Source organism: Cebidichthys violaceus, unplaced genomic scaffold, assembly GCF_023349555.1.
Source record: "Cebidichthys violaceus isolate CVI_PGR_0920_01 unplaced genomic scaffold, fCebVio1.0.p SCAF_11, whole genome shotgun sequence".
NCBI classification, from domain to species: domain Eukaryota; kingdom Metazoa; phylum Chordata; class Actinopteri; order Perciformes; family Stichaeidae; genus Cebidichthys; species Cebidichthys violaceus.
This window is the reverse complement of record NW_027176274.1, coordinates 11,649,805-11,661,997: the sequence shown is the minus strand read 5'-3', so window position 1 is coordinate 11,661,997 and position 12,193 is coordinate 11,649,805. Positions and strand designations below refer to the sequence as shown.

At 38.4% G+C, this 12,193-nt stretch overlaps 1 protein-coding gene across 1 annotated transcript in view; it reads left to right on the top strand.

Moving 5' to 3' along the window:
• gpc6b (glypican 6b) overlaps positions 1 to 12,193 on the top strand; it is a 77,657-nt gene that overhangs the window by 34,558 nt on the left and 30,906 nt on the right. Inside the window, exon 4 of the mRNA XM_068704806.1 lies at positions 243 to 408. Within this exon, the coding sequence (XP_068560907.1) occupies positions 243 to 408 (166 nt within the window). The remainder of the gene's footprint in view (positions 1 to 242; positions 409 to 12,193) is intronic.

Genomic DNA, 12,193 nt, shown 5'->3' with positions numbered 1-12,193 from the left:
TATCCTGATAATTGGTATTAAACAAATATATATTTATTTCTGGATGGCTCTTTAAAATTGCCATGAATCGTCAATTGTGGTATGTTAGAATATTAGGTAAAAAGAAAATGGAAAATGACAAATACTAATATCATCCTGGATTTAATGTGATTATTAAATGAGTGTGATTCAAATTAGTACATTTTTTTGAAGGAGCTGTGCAGGTGCTAATATCTGAACGTCACACTCTTGTGTTCTTGCAGGTAAGCAGCACTCCAGCATGTATTCGGGCACTGACCAAGATGCTGTACTGCCCCTTTTGTCAGGGCATGCCGGCAGTTAAATCCTGTAAGAACTACTGCCTGAATGTTGTGAAGGGCTGCCTGGCCAATCAGGCGGATCTGGATCCAGAGTGGAACCTGTACATTGGTAAGTCTTTTCAAGTATCACTCCAGCTTTTTTTCCACCTGGGTGCTGCTTTTCTGTAATTATTAATGTAATTATGCCTGACTGTATGGCTCTACAATATGGTTAAATGGGTCGAATGAATGTGGTGGATATGGGGAAAAAACATATTAGCACTCACAATAATGAGACATTTGTAGATTATTTTCACATTCACTGTTGTGTAACAGCTGCAGCTATGTTTGCATTACACGGTGTTGCATGTTAATAGCAGGCTGAAGCCAGCAAATAACATATATTACTTTAAAACAGTTTAACCCGTGCAGAGACTACGAGTTCAATAATCTTTTAAGCTGCATCGTTTGGACCAACAACTTATTGTATAACAATGAGCTGAGATCAGTTTGAAGCATGAGCTGGAAGCTGCAAGCAACACTTTCACACTACAGGAAATAACTGGATTCAATTTCATATCACAAACATTGCTTTATTTGGTTTTACACCTTTTGCCTTTTTCAATATATGCTCTTGAAAAACTAAACACCTCACTGTTCAAACATAGATGGTTTGGCACTTTGAGGCTGATGTTGTGAGATGTTTGTTTTATTTAACATCTATCTGAATTTATGATGTTTGAGTTTCCCTCTCTTTGACTTTTTCTCTCTTTCACCATCATGTTGGTTGTTATTTTTGGCCAAAGCAAGCTGAACGTATGTGACTTTAGTAAACCATTTTACTATGGTTTTGTTCAAAATGACCTGATATGATGAAGTCAAAATATGGCTCATGTTAAAATGTTTAGCTAGGTATAAATAGGTGTGTTACGTGGTTTAGTCTATTTAAAGAGAGGTTACAGCTGGTGCTGTGTTGTTTTGAAAGCATCACTTCCATCGACACACATTGGGCCCTCAGATAAGAGGCTGCTTTATTTGTCATTCTTCCATCAACGTTTTCTTGCATGAAAAGATTTTATTCATGGGAATCTTCTCTCCTGCTGGGCTAAATGGGGACTTGTAATAGGGCAGAAGTGCACAGCAGGGAATGTCAAGTTGTGTATGGAGAAATCCAATGGGAACTTGTTCAGCTCAGAGACAAGTACAAACATGAATGTAATGTTTATATATTTATTTAATATTTCATAGAATGCCTAACATAGATGGCTCCTGCTGTCAGATAGAGTCTTCCTGTAGGATTGAACTAGAGTGGTGACAGTGAAAACGTGACTAGGCTGCTGTGAGAAACAGGAGAAGGAGCTATGGCTGTTCCTTGCCAGCCTGGGGCAAATAAAACTTTGAAATCTTTTTCATATGAAACCAAGTGTGTAAGTTGTTGGTTGTAGTAGCTAGCAGAGCGTTATCGTGGCTCAGAGGTGTGTGTTTGCATGTCAGCTGGCAAAAACATTTGTGTTTGTTTCCAGATTCCAAGATCTAATTTATTAATATCCTCTCATCCTCCATCTCATGATCTAACCTCACTGGTTTAGGGTTCTTCAAAAACTAATGCATGCAAATCATGCTCACTTTTGAGCAATCAAATCCCTGAACCCTTTGATCAAATCCCTCTCAAGTGGAAACTCGAACTGCCCACATACTCACATAGAAGACGGGGACTTAAGGCTATCACTTATGACTGGCAGCCACAGAGTCCTCATATTTTAGTATATACTGTTTAGTGTTTGTTTAACGTTTCAATTCGTAAGGTCGATGCTCTGACAGCAAAGGCACTGTTCCCAGCCATGCTTTGGTTGCGCTCTTTGTAATAAATGGAAATTAGACGAGCTATTCTTTGCGAAAGGCGTATATTTTGGCCATTTTTTACAGGCTCTGGCTGGGGACAGGCGTAACGGCCACCTCAGCTTTTTTCTTGACTAAAAAAAAAACAATCAATAGTTCTCTTAATTTTGAATTACTGGTATGTTTTAAGGTTGTCATCTTGAGTACAGGCATGGTAAGGTATGTTTCACCCATGCCTTTTTTTTTTACCCCACCCTCATTCAGCGAAGTATATCAATGCCAGAGCCAATCAGAGACAGAGTAGGGGGAGGATCTTTTCAGAATACAGGTAGGAAAAAAATTAAACTATGGCTACACACATATTTTGGAAAAGTAAAAAAACTAACTTTTTTGATATGAAAATTAATATTCGACTGTGGGGAAACAAAAACTACTGCACTACTGCTTAAAATGAAATGTAAAGTTATGTCAAGCTGAACAATAATAATTCAACAACAACTGTAATGATGGCAGAAAGGTCTGCCTCAGAGACACCATGTCCTAACTGAAAGCATTCCACTACGTCATGTGAACAAACCAAGTACGTACCTATCAGCTGTGCGTTTGAGATCAGAGTGGAGACGTAGTCACTTAAAAGATGGAAGAGTAATACTTGCCATCTTCCGACATTTGCACTTTTTAAAACTGGAAACCCGTTTTATATTGTGATATTTACTGGAAATTACATATAACGTAGCCAACAGCAAGTAGGAAACTTTCAGCTCCCAGGCGATCTCCCTCCAGCCAGCTGCCACCTTTATTAGGTTTTTGTTGTGAAATGAGGCGGTATTGTACAGATAACTCCTCACTTCAACTGCAATCAGCTGTTCCTCATCGATTGTGGCGCTTTTGAAGTGAGCAACGGGAATAAATAGAAACAGGGCATCCAACAAAAGTTCAGCTCAAAATGGCGCGTCACGCTGCACAGTGCTGCCTCTCTCCTGGCCAGCTAGGACACAGTATAATGGACATAATGCGCAAAAATAGGAATGTGTAATGTTTTGTAAAGAGCTTGAAAACAAGCATTTTAACAAATGCTTGCGATGATCAAATATTATATACCCTACCTCTAATCATGTTGTCTGACCGTTTAATTATGTAACCATACACTTCATGACAGATAGAAGAAAAAGCAGCATATGTGGGTGTTTGCTAGACGCATGCACTCACTAATATCGATGTGGAAGCAGATCTGTTTGAATGATCCATGGTGGCCTGAATGTCTCTATGTGTTCAGCAAGCACAGGGAAGAGCAGCTGCAGTGTGGTCGGACAAAAGGGCGAGTTGTTAGGGAACTTTATTCTAAAAGCGGGGGTGTAGTGAAGAGTAAACACACATTAATTAGATTTACCAACCACTCGAAACCTAAAATAACAAATCTGCAGATTTCAGTGCCCTCAGTTCAAGACAACATACAGACCTCAGAGTTTTCTTTTGTTAGCTCTGGGGTAGTGAGGTGGTTGCTAATTCGGATGGACATTGTATAGTATTTGAAAAATCACAAAGAGGCTTTTATTGTGCTGCCAACGTTTTCTAAAGATAGACGTTCAAACTCGCCTCTGTCACGCCCATCCTCAAAAAGCCTGGCCTTGACCCTGACATCCACAACAACCAGATACCCACCACCAATCTCCCTTTTCTGTCTAAAATACTGGTTTCCCACCAGCTCATTACTCACCTGGACTCCAACCAACTGTATGAACCATTTAAATCTGGATTCAGATCTCATCACAGCACAGAACCGCCCTGATCACCAACGACCTCCTCCTCTCCTCTGATGACCACTCCCTCAACATCCTGATTCTACTCGACCTCAGTGCAGCCTTCGACACCATCAACCACTCCATCCTCGCCTCCTGTCTCGAGTCCTCCCTCCACATTACTGACACAGCCCTCTCCTGGTTCAAATCATACCTCTCCGACCGCCGACAGTTCATTACTATCAATAAATTAAAGTCTGACACAGCCACAGTCTTTCCAGGTGTCCCTCAAGGTTCAGTACTCGGTCTCCTCCTCTTCATCCTCTATATGCTCCTTCTTGGCAACATCATACGCCACCATGGTCTCCACTTCCACTGCTACACTGATGACACCCAACAAGCTACAATACATCCAGAACTCAGCTGCTCTCCCACTCCCGTACTAGAGCTCACATCACCCCAGTCCTTCAAAACCTCCACTTGCTCCCCATACACCAAAGAACACAGTTCAAGATTTTCCTCATCACTTACAAAGCCCTTCATAACCTTGCCCCTTCATACCTTTGTGACCTCCTGCATCGACACGCTCCCACCCACAAATTGTTTCTGTTTTTACCGCGTAAAGTGCCTTCGAGTACCTTTTTACAGTGCTATACAAATAAAATAAATGTATTATTGTTATTAATTTGTTCTTGCAGTTTAAACCAAGTCGACAAAAATACTGACATAGGTGGAACAGCTTGATGCAAGTTCAGCTTTAAAGCAGACAATGCTTTCTGCAATCATCATTTTGATATACCGGTATAATGAGTTATTTGAACAATAAAGCTTCACGAAGCTCATCAGCTTTTGTACTACTGATATATTTCACTGCATATCCAAGTGAGCAATATGAAAATGACCTTTTCTCACTCCATCATTTTGCCAGACAACACATTGATTGAACATCCTCCATATGTTTTGAAAACACATACAGTACATAGTTTTAATTAACTTGAAGATTATACTTGACATATGTTCAAGCGTGATTATTTATTAGTTTTACTTTGGCTTGTGAAAGCAGTGGATAGAGACATTGTGCTCATATACATGACATAACTAATTCAGTCAATCCATGTATTATATTTCATGGGATTCTTAGTTATGGCTGTTAATTAATAACATTGAAACATGTTTAATTAAAGATTGAAAGACAGTGTTCTCTGTTGTTCAAGTCAAACCACAGGGTGCCATGTTTAATCTTTCCTGACACAGGGGGGCATGTTGGACATTTGTGTTGTGTTATGTGCTGAGTTACATCATTAACCATTTGATGCCAGTTGAAAAGAATTCAGTCAGAAGTCAATGAAACTGCATACAAGAGTGGCCAAATGCATGTGTTGGCCCGCTGCCTTACGGCCTCTCATGAAAGCAAAGGATGAGATATCTGCGTTTGACACAAGAAACTCAATATGTATTCAGTATGCGCATGCTTCTGTTCACACAGATCCATCATTATTACTTCATGTTCTTTTTGTTTGACATTAGTTGTTATCTTGTATTCCATTTGTTAATACATGGTGTGTGCTGTATACTTTACGATATATAATGCAATTCTTTATGTAAGAACCATTGTTTCTATTAAATTAAGTGAAATTGTCATATAAGCTCTCTACTTTATAGCTCACACAGCATATCAGCTGAGCAGTATTGATTTCAGGCGTGTGATGTGTTATGACCACAGCAGCATATGATCTTTCATAATTAAATTCATGAATGTGGCAGTGATTGAATCAAAGTTCAATCATAAACATGCAAGAAATCCATTGTGAAATCACCATACTTCAGAATAATATTTCATTACTCTGCAGTGAACACTTTGGAATTGTTATGAATGAGAAGAGGTTTGCACTACTTACAGACCTGGCGGCAGACATGAATTTGTTGAACGTCAACATGTAGTGAGAGAAGGAAGATGATGGTGGGTCTGCTTTGCAAAGCTGTAACCCTTCATTGACTCAGTCATGCATTTCTCCGGCTGTAACAGGGTTAGTGGGATAAATATGCAGTCAAAATGATGCTAAGTAACTCAAAAACATATATCTATATATGGCATATAATCAAGAAAACATGTAATATAAAACTGTCCCAAAATAATCCACCGCAGATTTGCTATTTCTTTTTCTTTTGTTACTATTAAAACCCAGTAATGTAGAACGTTGATGGCTAAGAAGCACCTGTCACAGCCTGCATTCAACAAGCAATCAATAAACGGGGTAATCGGGGCACCGTCGGAAGCTGCATTATCATCCCTTAATGAAATTCTCAACAGGCGAAACAGCATTATTCACCCTACCTGTCAGTGTGTATGTACTGTAATGTTAAATCTCCATCCATCTATTTAAGAAACACTTGTCTTCTTCAGTGCCATGACACTGCCCCTCTGTCTTCATCAGGACTCTTGTCAGTTGGATTATTGTTCTTCAGTGTAGATTAAATGCCAGTTCTTTTGGCTCTGACATTTCATGCTCATAATAGAATAAACGATTTTTAATTAGCTTAAGGTCTAACCACAAAAAAGATATTGACTTGGCTCTCGGTGTAAAATTCTCAGGAGGGCTTTGTCATGTTCAGGACCGACAGCAACATAATGTAACACATAAATGATGCTAATATGATTCGTAGTACAAATATGTTGTTTTTTTAATTATTACTCCGACATGACATGTCATCTTGCCGTTATTTACACAGTGCTATCAACTAAAATCAGCTCACTGAAAAAAGAGAGAAATTGCGAGAAAACAGCTGAGATTGGTGACACAGAACCGGTACAGACGTGAAGCTAAGATATTCATCTTGATTCCTGTGCCTTCCATCCAGACTAACCTCATATACCTGCTCCACTGACCAGGGAAGACAAGATATTGGGGAGTTGAAAATAATCCAGCCAAAGAGTGAGAAATCCTTTAAACCTAGAGGCTGTGCCAGTGATGGTCACGATTTTTCTCTACAACACCTTTTCACTCACATGAAACCCTCTGAATGAATGAATTCCAACTTGTGACAGAACTTGAAATACACTTTTTTTTTTACAAATTTACATTAACCTCACCTTCATTTTACCTGCAATGCTATACATTCCTCCAATTTGGTGAAGTGAAAGACAATGAAAGAAAAATAATTGGTTGGTTTAAGTGTTCAATTTGATCCACTTTCTTTGAAATGTATCATTTGTTAAGGCCAGTGTACAATAAATTATGGAAAAATTGCCATCCTTAATCACGTTATTATGGCAGCTTACTTAAAAAAAGTAAGTAAGAGCATTTTTTCTTAAAACAGCTATAATCAATATTTTTATAATAATTTATCAAATGAAAATGTAACTATGTCAAAGGGGTTGCTCGTAGTGATGTACCTACAGAGAGTAACGATGAAGATATCTTTATATCTTCAAGTATCCACTCACAACATTGGATCAAATGTCCATGTGCATATTTGTTTAGTTGCACCTGGGCATTTCTAGGAGTTGACAAGGTCTGGGAATAAGCCACGCCATCTGGGGCAGAGATCAGGATCAGGGTTAGGATTTGTTTGTGAGTGGTACTAACACTACTGTCTAATTATCAATCAATATAACTGTACAGTTGTTACATTACAGTCATTTAGCAGACGCTTTTATCCCAAGCGACTTATTCAGATTCTATCACATTCTATCATGTCGACGTGCGACTGGCTAATAAAGCTTTAGTTCCAGAGGGTCATCTCATTAATATTGATATGAAACACGTTTGCTCTGCAGTGTTACTGAATTTGTTCATGCAGCAGCTAACGTGATAACTATAGTTTTAGGAAACATAAGATAAACAGAGCTAGAATATCAGTCTATAATGTGTCTTTCTTCCTTAATGTAACACTGAATAAATCAAATCTGAATAAATCAAATCTGAATAAATCATACAGTAGATTAAATGGGCTCTGCTGAGTAGCCAGTTTATAATCCATTAGTTTCCGCTGGACAAATCCTTGCTGACCTCTACCCAATCTGCTCCTAAGACTTGCTCATGGCATCAATTATGGAACTAGCTAATTACATAATGCTTTAAGCAGTATGTTGTGTGTATGCTGAATTGCAAATTATTGAATTTGATTTAGAAATGAATTTGTAATAAATACTTATTTTTTCTTATCATTATAAACATGCATTTAAAAAGGCAGTACATGTGCAATTTGATGAGATTAAGAGTGGGATTAGATTTTAATTACATAAATTAACTGAAGCATGGAGTGTCTGATTAACAGCTGTCCGTCTGTTCACCGCACCTGGGAACTCTACACTGAACATAATCGGGACTCACACGCCGAGTCCTCTCGAATATATAGAGCATCACGCTTCCCGCATAAATCACTGGATATCTGTTTTAAGATGATCACTTTGACAGTGTTTAGTCGTCTTTCTGTTGTTTAAAAACTCCTCCGGATGGGTTTTCTTTTTGTTAAACAATGTTCTGAGGCAGGCTGTTTTTAAACATTTTGATGTTATTTATCCGGCTGTCTGCACGAATGTCTTCAACCTCTCAGGTTGTTTGAATACCAATCGCATGCTGTGATGATGAATATTGGCCGCTGCAGTTTACACCATTTGTGTCATTATCTTTTTTTGTGTGTGTGTTGAGAGGTAGTTGACACCTGTGATGGAACTTTTCCTCCTGCCCTGTCACGTGATTGGTGTAAAGTAATTCTTAAGTGAACTAGTTGACTCTGCCACAGCTTTATTTGCAATCCTGTTGCATTGGTGTGTACAGGCTGTAACCATTCTCCCTGGAGAGACATGTCACCACATTGGAAGTGATCTGCATCGATTCTTTCTGCTCATTTCTTTTTAATTAGGCGATTGGTTTCGCTTGGTAACTGGAGCCAGCCACAACTTCACTGTTTATGAAAATTCAAGCCAGCAACATATTTGTGAAAAATTCCTCATGAATAAAATATTGAGTGGAAAAACCTTCCCTCACACAAATAGACCAAAATGTCTTCTGCTCACAAGCATGCTGAAGGCAAGGTAACTCAATTTGTATAGCACGTTTCATACACCAAGGCAATTCAGTCCACTTTACAAGGTAATAAACATACAGCAAAGGTAAAAGATTTTAATTTAAAAAGTGCAAAGAGATACACTTTAAAAGTAAAGTTGTGCTAAAAGCGGCAGGAAATCAAAGACTAAATACACCTCACACATTTATGCTTTACCATAATTAAAGCAAGCTGGTACTCAGTTCACGCCTACACAGGAACACGGTTTGCAGCAGTCAAGCTGAATAGTTTAACGCACATCACCCAACCTGGCTTATTGACCGTCCTCCCGACCGGGGATGGGTATGGCTCAGACAACACTCAGCTTTAGTGAAGAGACGTCTCTATTTAGCAAAGGTATTTAATTCAGTGATATTAATGTTAAAAATAGTTTTAACCAACTCTAACGGATCTGACATTGAGAGAGAGGGCACATGAGTGGGAAAATGAGAGGCAAAGTGCATTAGAGTGAAAACTTATCTCTATTTTTATAGTCTCCTATTGAATAATCAGTGGTGGAGGAAGTGTTACGGTCCTTTAGTTAAGTAACAAATACTACTTCTGTTCAACCAATTGTGCAAACTTCAAAATTATTAAAAATAGATGAGTAAAATAATTAAAAGAAAAAACAGTAAGTCCTCACTTTTAAGAAGCTGGAACCATGAAATCTTTAAGGACAAATTCCTAGTACATTTCTTGTCAGTTGATTAATCGTTTCAGCTTTATACTGGTATATTCTGTTGGGTGGTATTTAATATGTTTTGTATGCAAAAATCTTATTTCTTTGAGGTTACTTTAACTCCATGTGTAAAATGATTGTAGAGGAGAAGTTCATTATTCCTCCCTCTGAAATGTAGTAAGTTAGAAGTATAAAGTTGCATGAAAAGATAATACGTACTTAAGTAAAGCACAAATACCTTACTCAGTTGCATTCCTCCATTGGGATTCATGAGTTATACTGTTTTGAAAACATTTTCAATTTTTCTGTCTTTATTTTGAAATATCTATTGTCTAGCAAGCAGTCACTGATTTCTATGATTGTCTACAGATTTCAGCCTCTCTGCTTTGCTCACCCTGCATTCTGTATCATCAAGGATTTATAAGATGGCCTCCAAGAAAAAGGCTGATAGAACGCTTCCTTGCATCTGATGTGTGCCTGATAACACATCTGATTGTGCAATCAGATGTGTTGTGAACTCTCACAAGCTGCCCAAATTCAGCCACAGGGATTTATATTTAGTTGCCATTTCAGCTCCTCAAACGTGTAACACCCACAGCTAAAGGAATGAAGTTTAATTGAATATGTGGACTTCTCATATGATTTTGCCATCATTGTTTTCACCCTGTTTGGGGTCTATGTGATGTCAAAAAGAAAATGAGTGTATACCTGCAAACTAGCTTTATCCTCTGCTCTATTCGTGTTTTCCTAACTTTCCTAACCCTAAAGCCATTTCCCCCACACCTTTCGAGTTAAATGGATTTATAATGGTCTAATCTTTGTGACTTTTTTTACCACCCATGGGCAAAGGGTTAAGAAAATACAAAGCTGCGCTGCAAAAAAATCTCCCTAAAGTAAATTAAATTGTATTCCTTCCTACAGTTACTCTGAAATAATGTCATTAAATTACAGTTACTAATCAGAATGTTTGTGATTTCAAAGGGGTACATCAGAATACTGTATATTGTTTTTTGGTAAAAGCTTGTATGTAGAATATAACATTCATTCTGTTTTTTTGTGATTGTTTAGTTAGTAGCGTGGATGGAGAGCTCTGCTCTCCTCGCTGCTTGTACCTGCTCAGGCTGCTAAATCATGAATCCTGCTGATTAGGACTTGTCGCCTTCCTTGGTAGGATTGGTTAGGTTTAGACAAAAGGAAAGAGGGCAAGAATATCTGGCTAAGCCAATCATTTTAGAAAAAAGGCAGCCGATGGACTGCTGCACTGCTCACCTTTCATTGGACTGACAGGCTTATAGTAACAAGTTGTGCACACACAGGATCCAAAACCTGCAGTGATTGCTTTTAAGCTTTTTTGAGTCACCAGCCACCACCGGTTAGTTCTTAAATTCATGAATTCGCTCAGCCCCTCTTTCACTCTCTCTCTCTTTCACTCTTTCTTACTCTCACTTACATTCTCACTCTCTCTTACTCACTCACCTAGTAGGGTGACCATGTCATCGAAAATGCTCGATGTCAAAGCTCTAAAACCCCACAGCACACTACCTGCTCAGCGTCAAACAGTAGACTGAAACATTTAGCTGATGACCAAAGTGGAGCATTTAGCATCTAAAAATATATTTTTCTCATGAGTTGATAGAGACCAAAAACAGAGCTAAAAAAGATATGTAAATATCTACAAATTAATATGTAAATAACTGTTTGCTAACAAGTTAGCCAACTTATAGGATGATCACGACTTATTTACGTTGTCCTCAAGTTGCCAAACTAGTCTAAAACTATAGTGCAGCAGTTTGCCTTTAATAATTGGTTCAGATTTTTTCCATCTCTTTCAAGTTTGTTTGTTGACTTTGATCACCATAATGATTCCTCCTTCGGAGGAATGGAGACAAATCCACTGTCCCCATGGGTTCAGTGTTTCCCCTGCCATTGTCTGTCCCCCCAACTGGAAGCCCCGCCCCCCTTCAAAGAAAGAAACTAAAAATTGTATTTAGCGAATTCATGTGCACTCATTTTTACTGTTTTGCTATAATTTGCTGTTGCACTAGTTTTTTTCGTCTGCTCCGTGTTTTACGGAGAACGGAACTTTGCACACGGTGTGTGTGTGTGTGTGTGAGCGCAGAGAGACGACATTCAAACACTCTGTAATTCTCTAACTTGTTGCTCTCGCTACAAATATTAGCTGCTCTGTTTCAACAATGTTAGGCTGAAAAGAAGTGCATGCAGGCTGAAATTCCACTTTGATGTTCTGTCGGGGGATGCAGTAACTTAAACCAAGTAAGAGTATAGAAGAACTGTAAGGAAACATCTCCTTTCCACTATGGTTATTTATGCAGTGAAAAAGTCCATAGGCTTCAGCTAAAAATGGCGGATCTTCTCATTAAACTCTGTTGAAGAAAATCATCATATAACTTAGAATTAAACAAAAAATCACCAGAAATCGAATCAGCGTATTTCCCAAAATGTTGAATTATTCCTTTAACTTCAGAAGCTATGATGAAGCTTCAGCTGAGTTAGGCAAATCAAGTGTGGATCTTTATTTTGGCATTTGCAGCTAAATGGTAAATGGCTACATATAGTCATCTCATCGTCACCCGCTTATCCGAGATCGG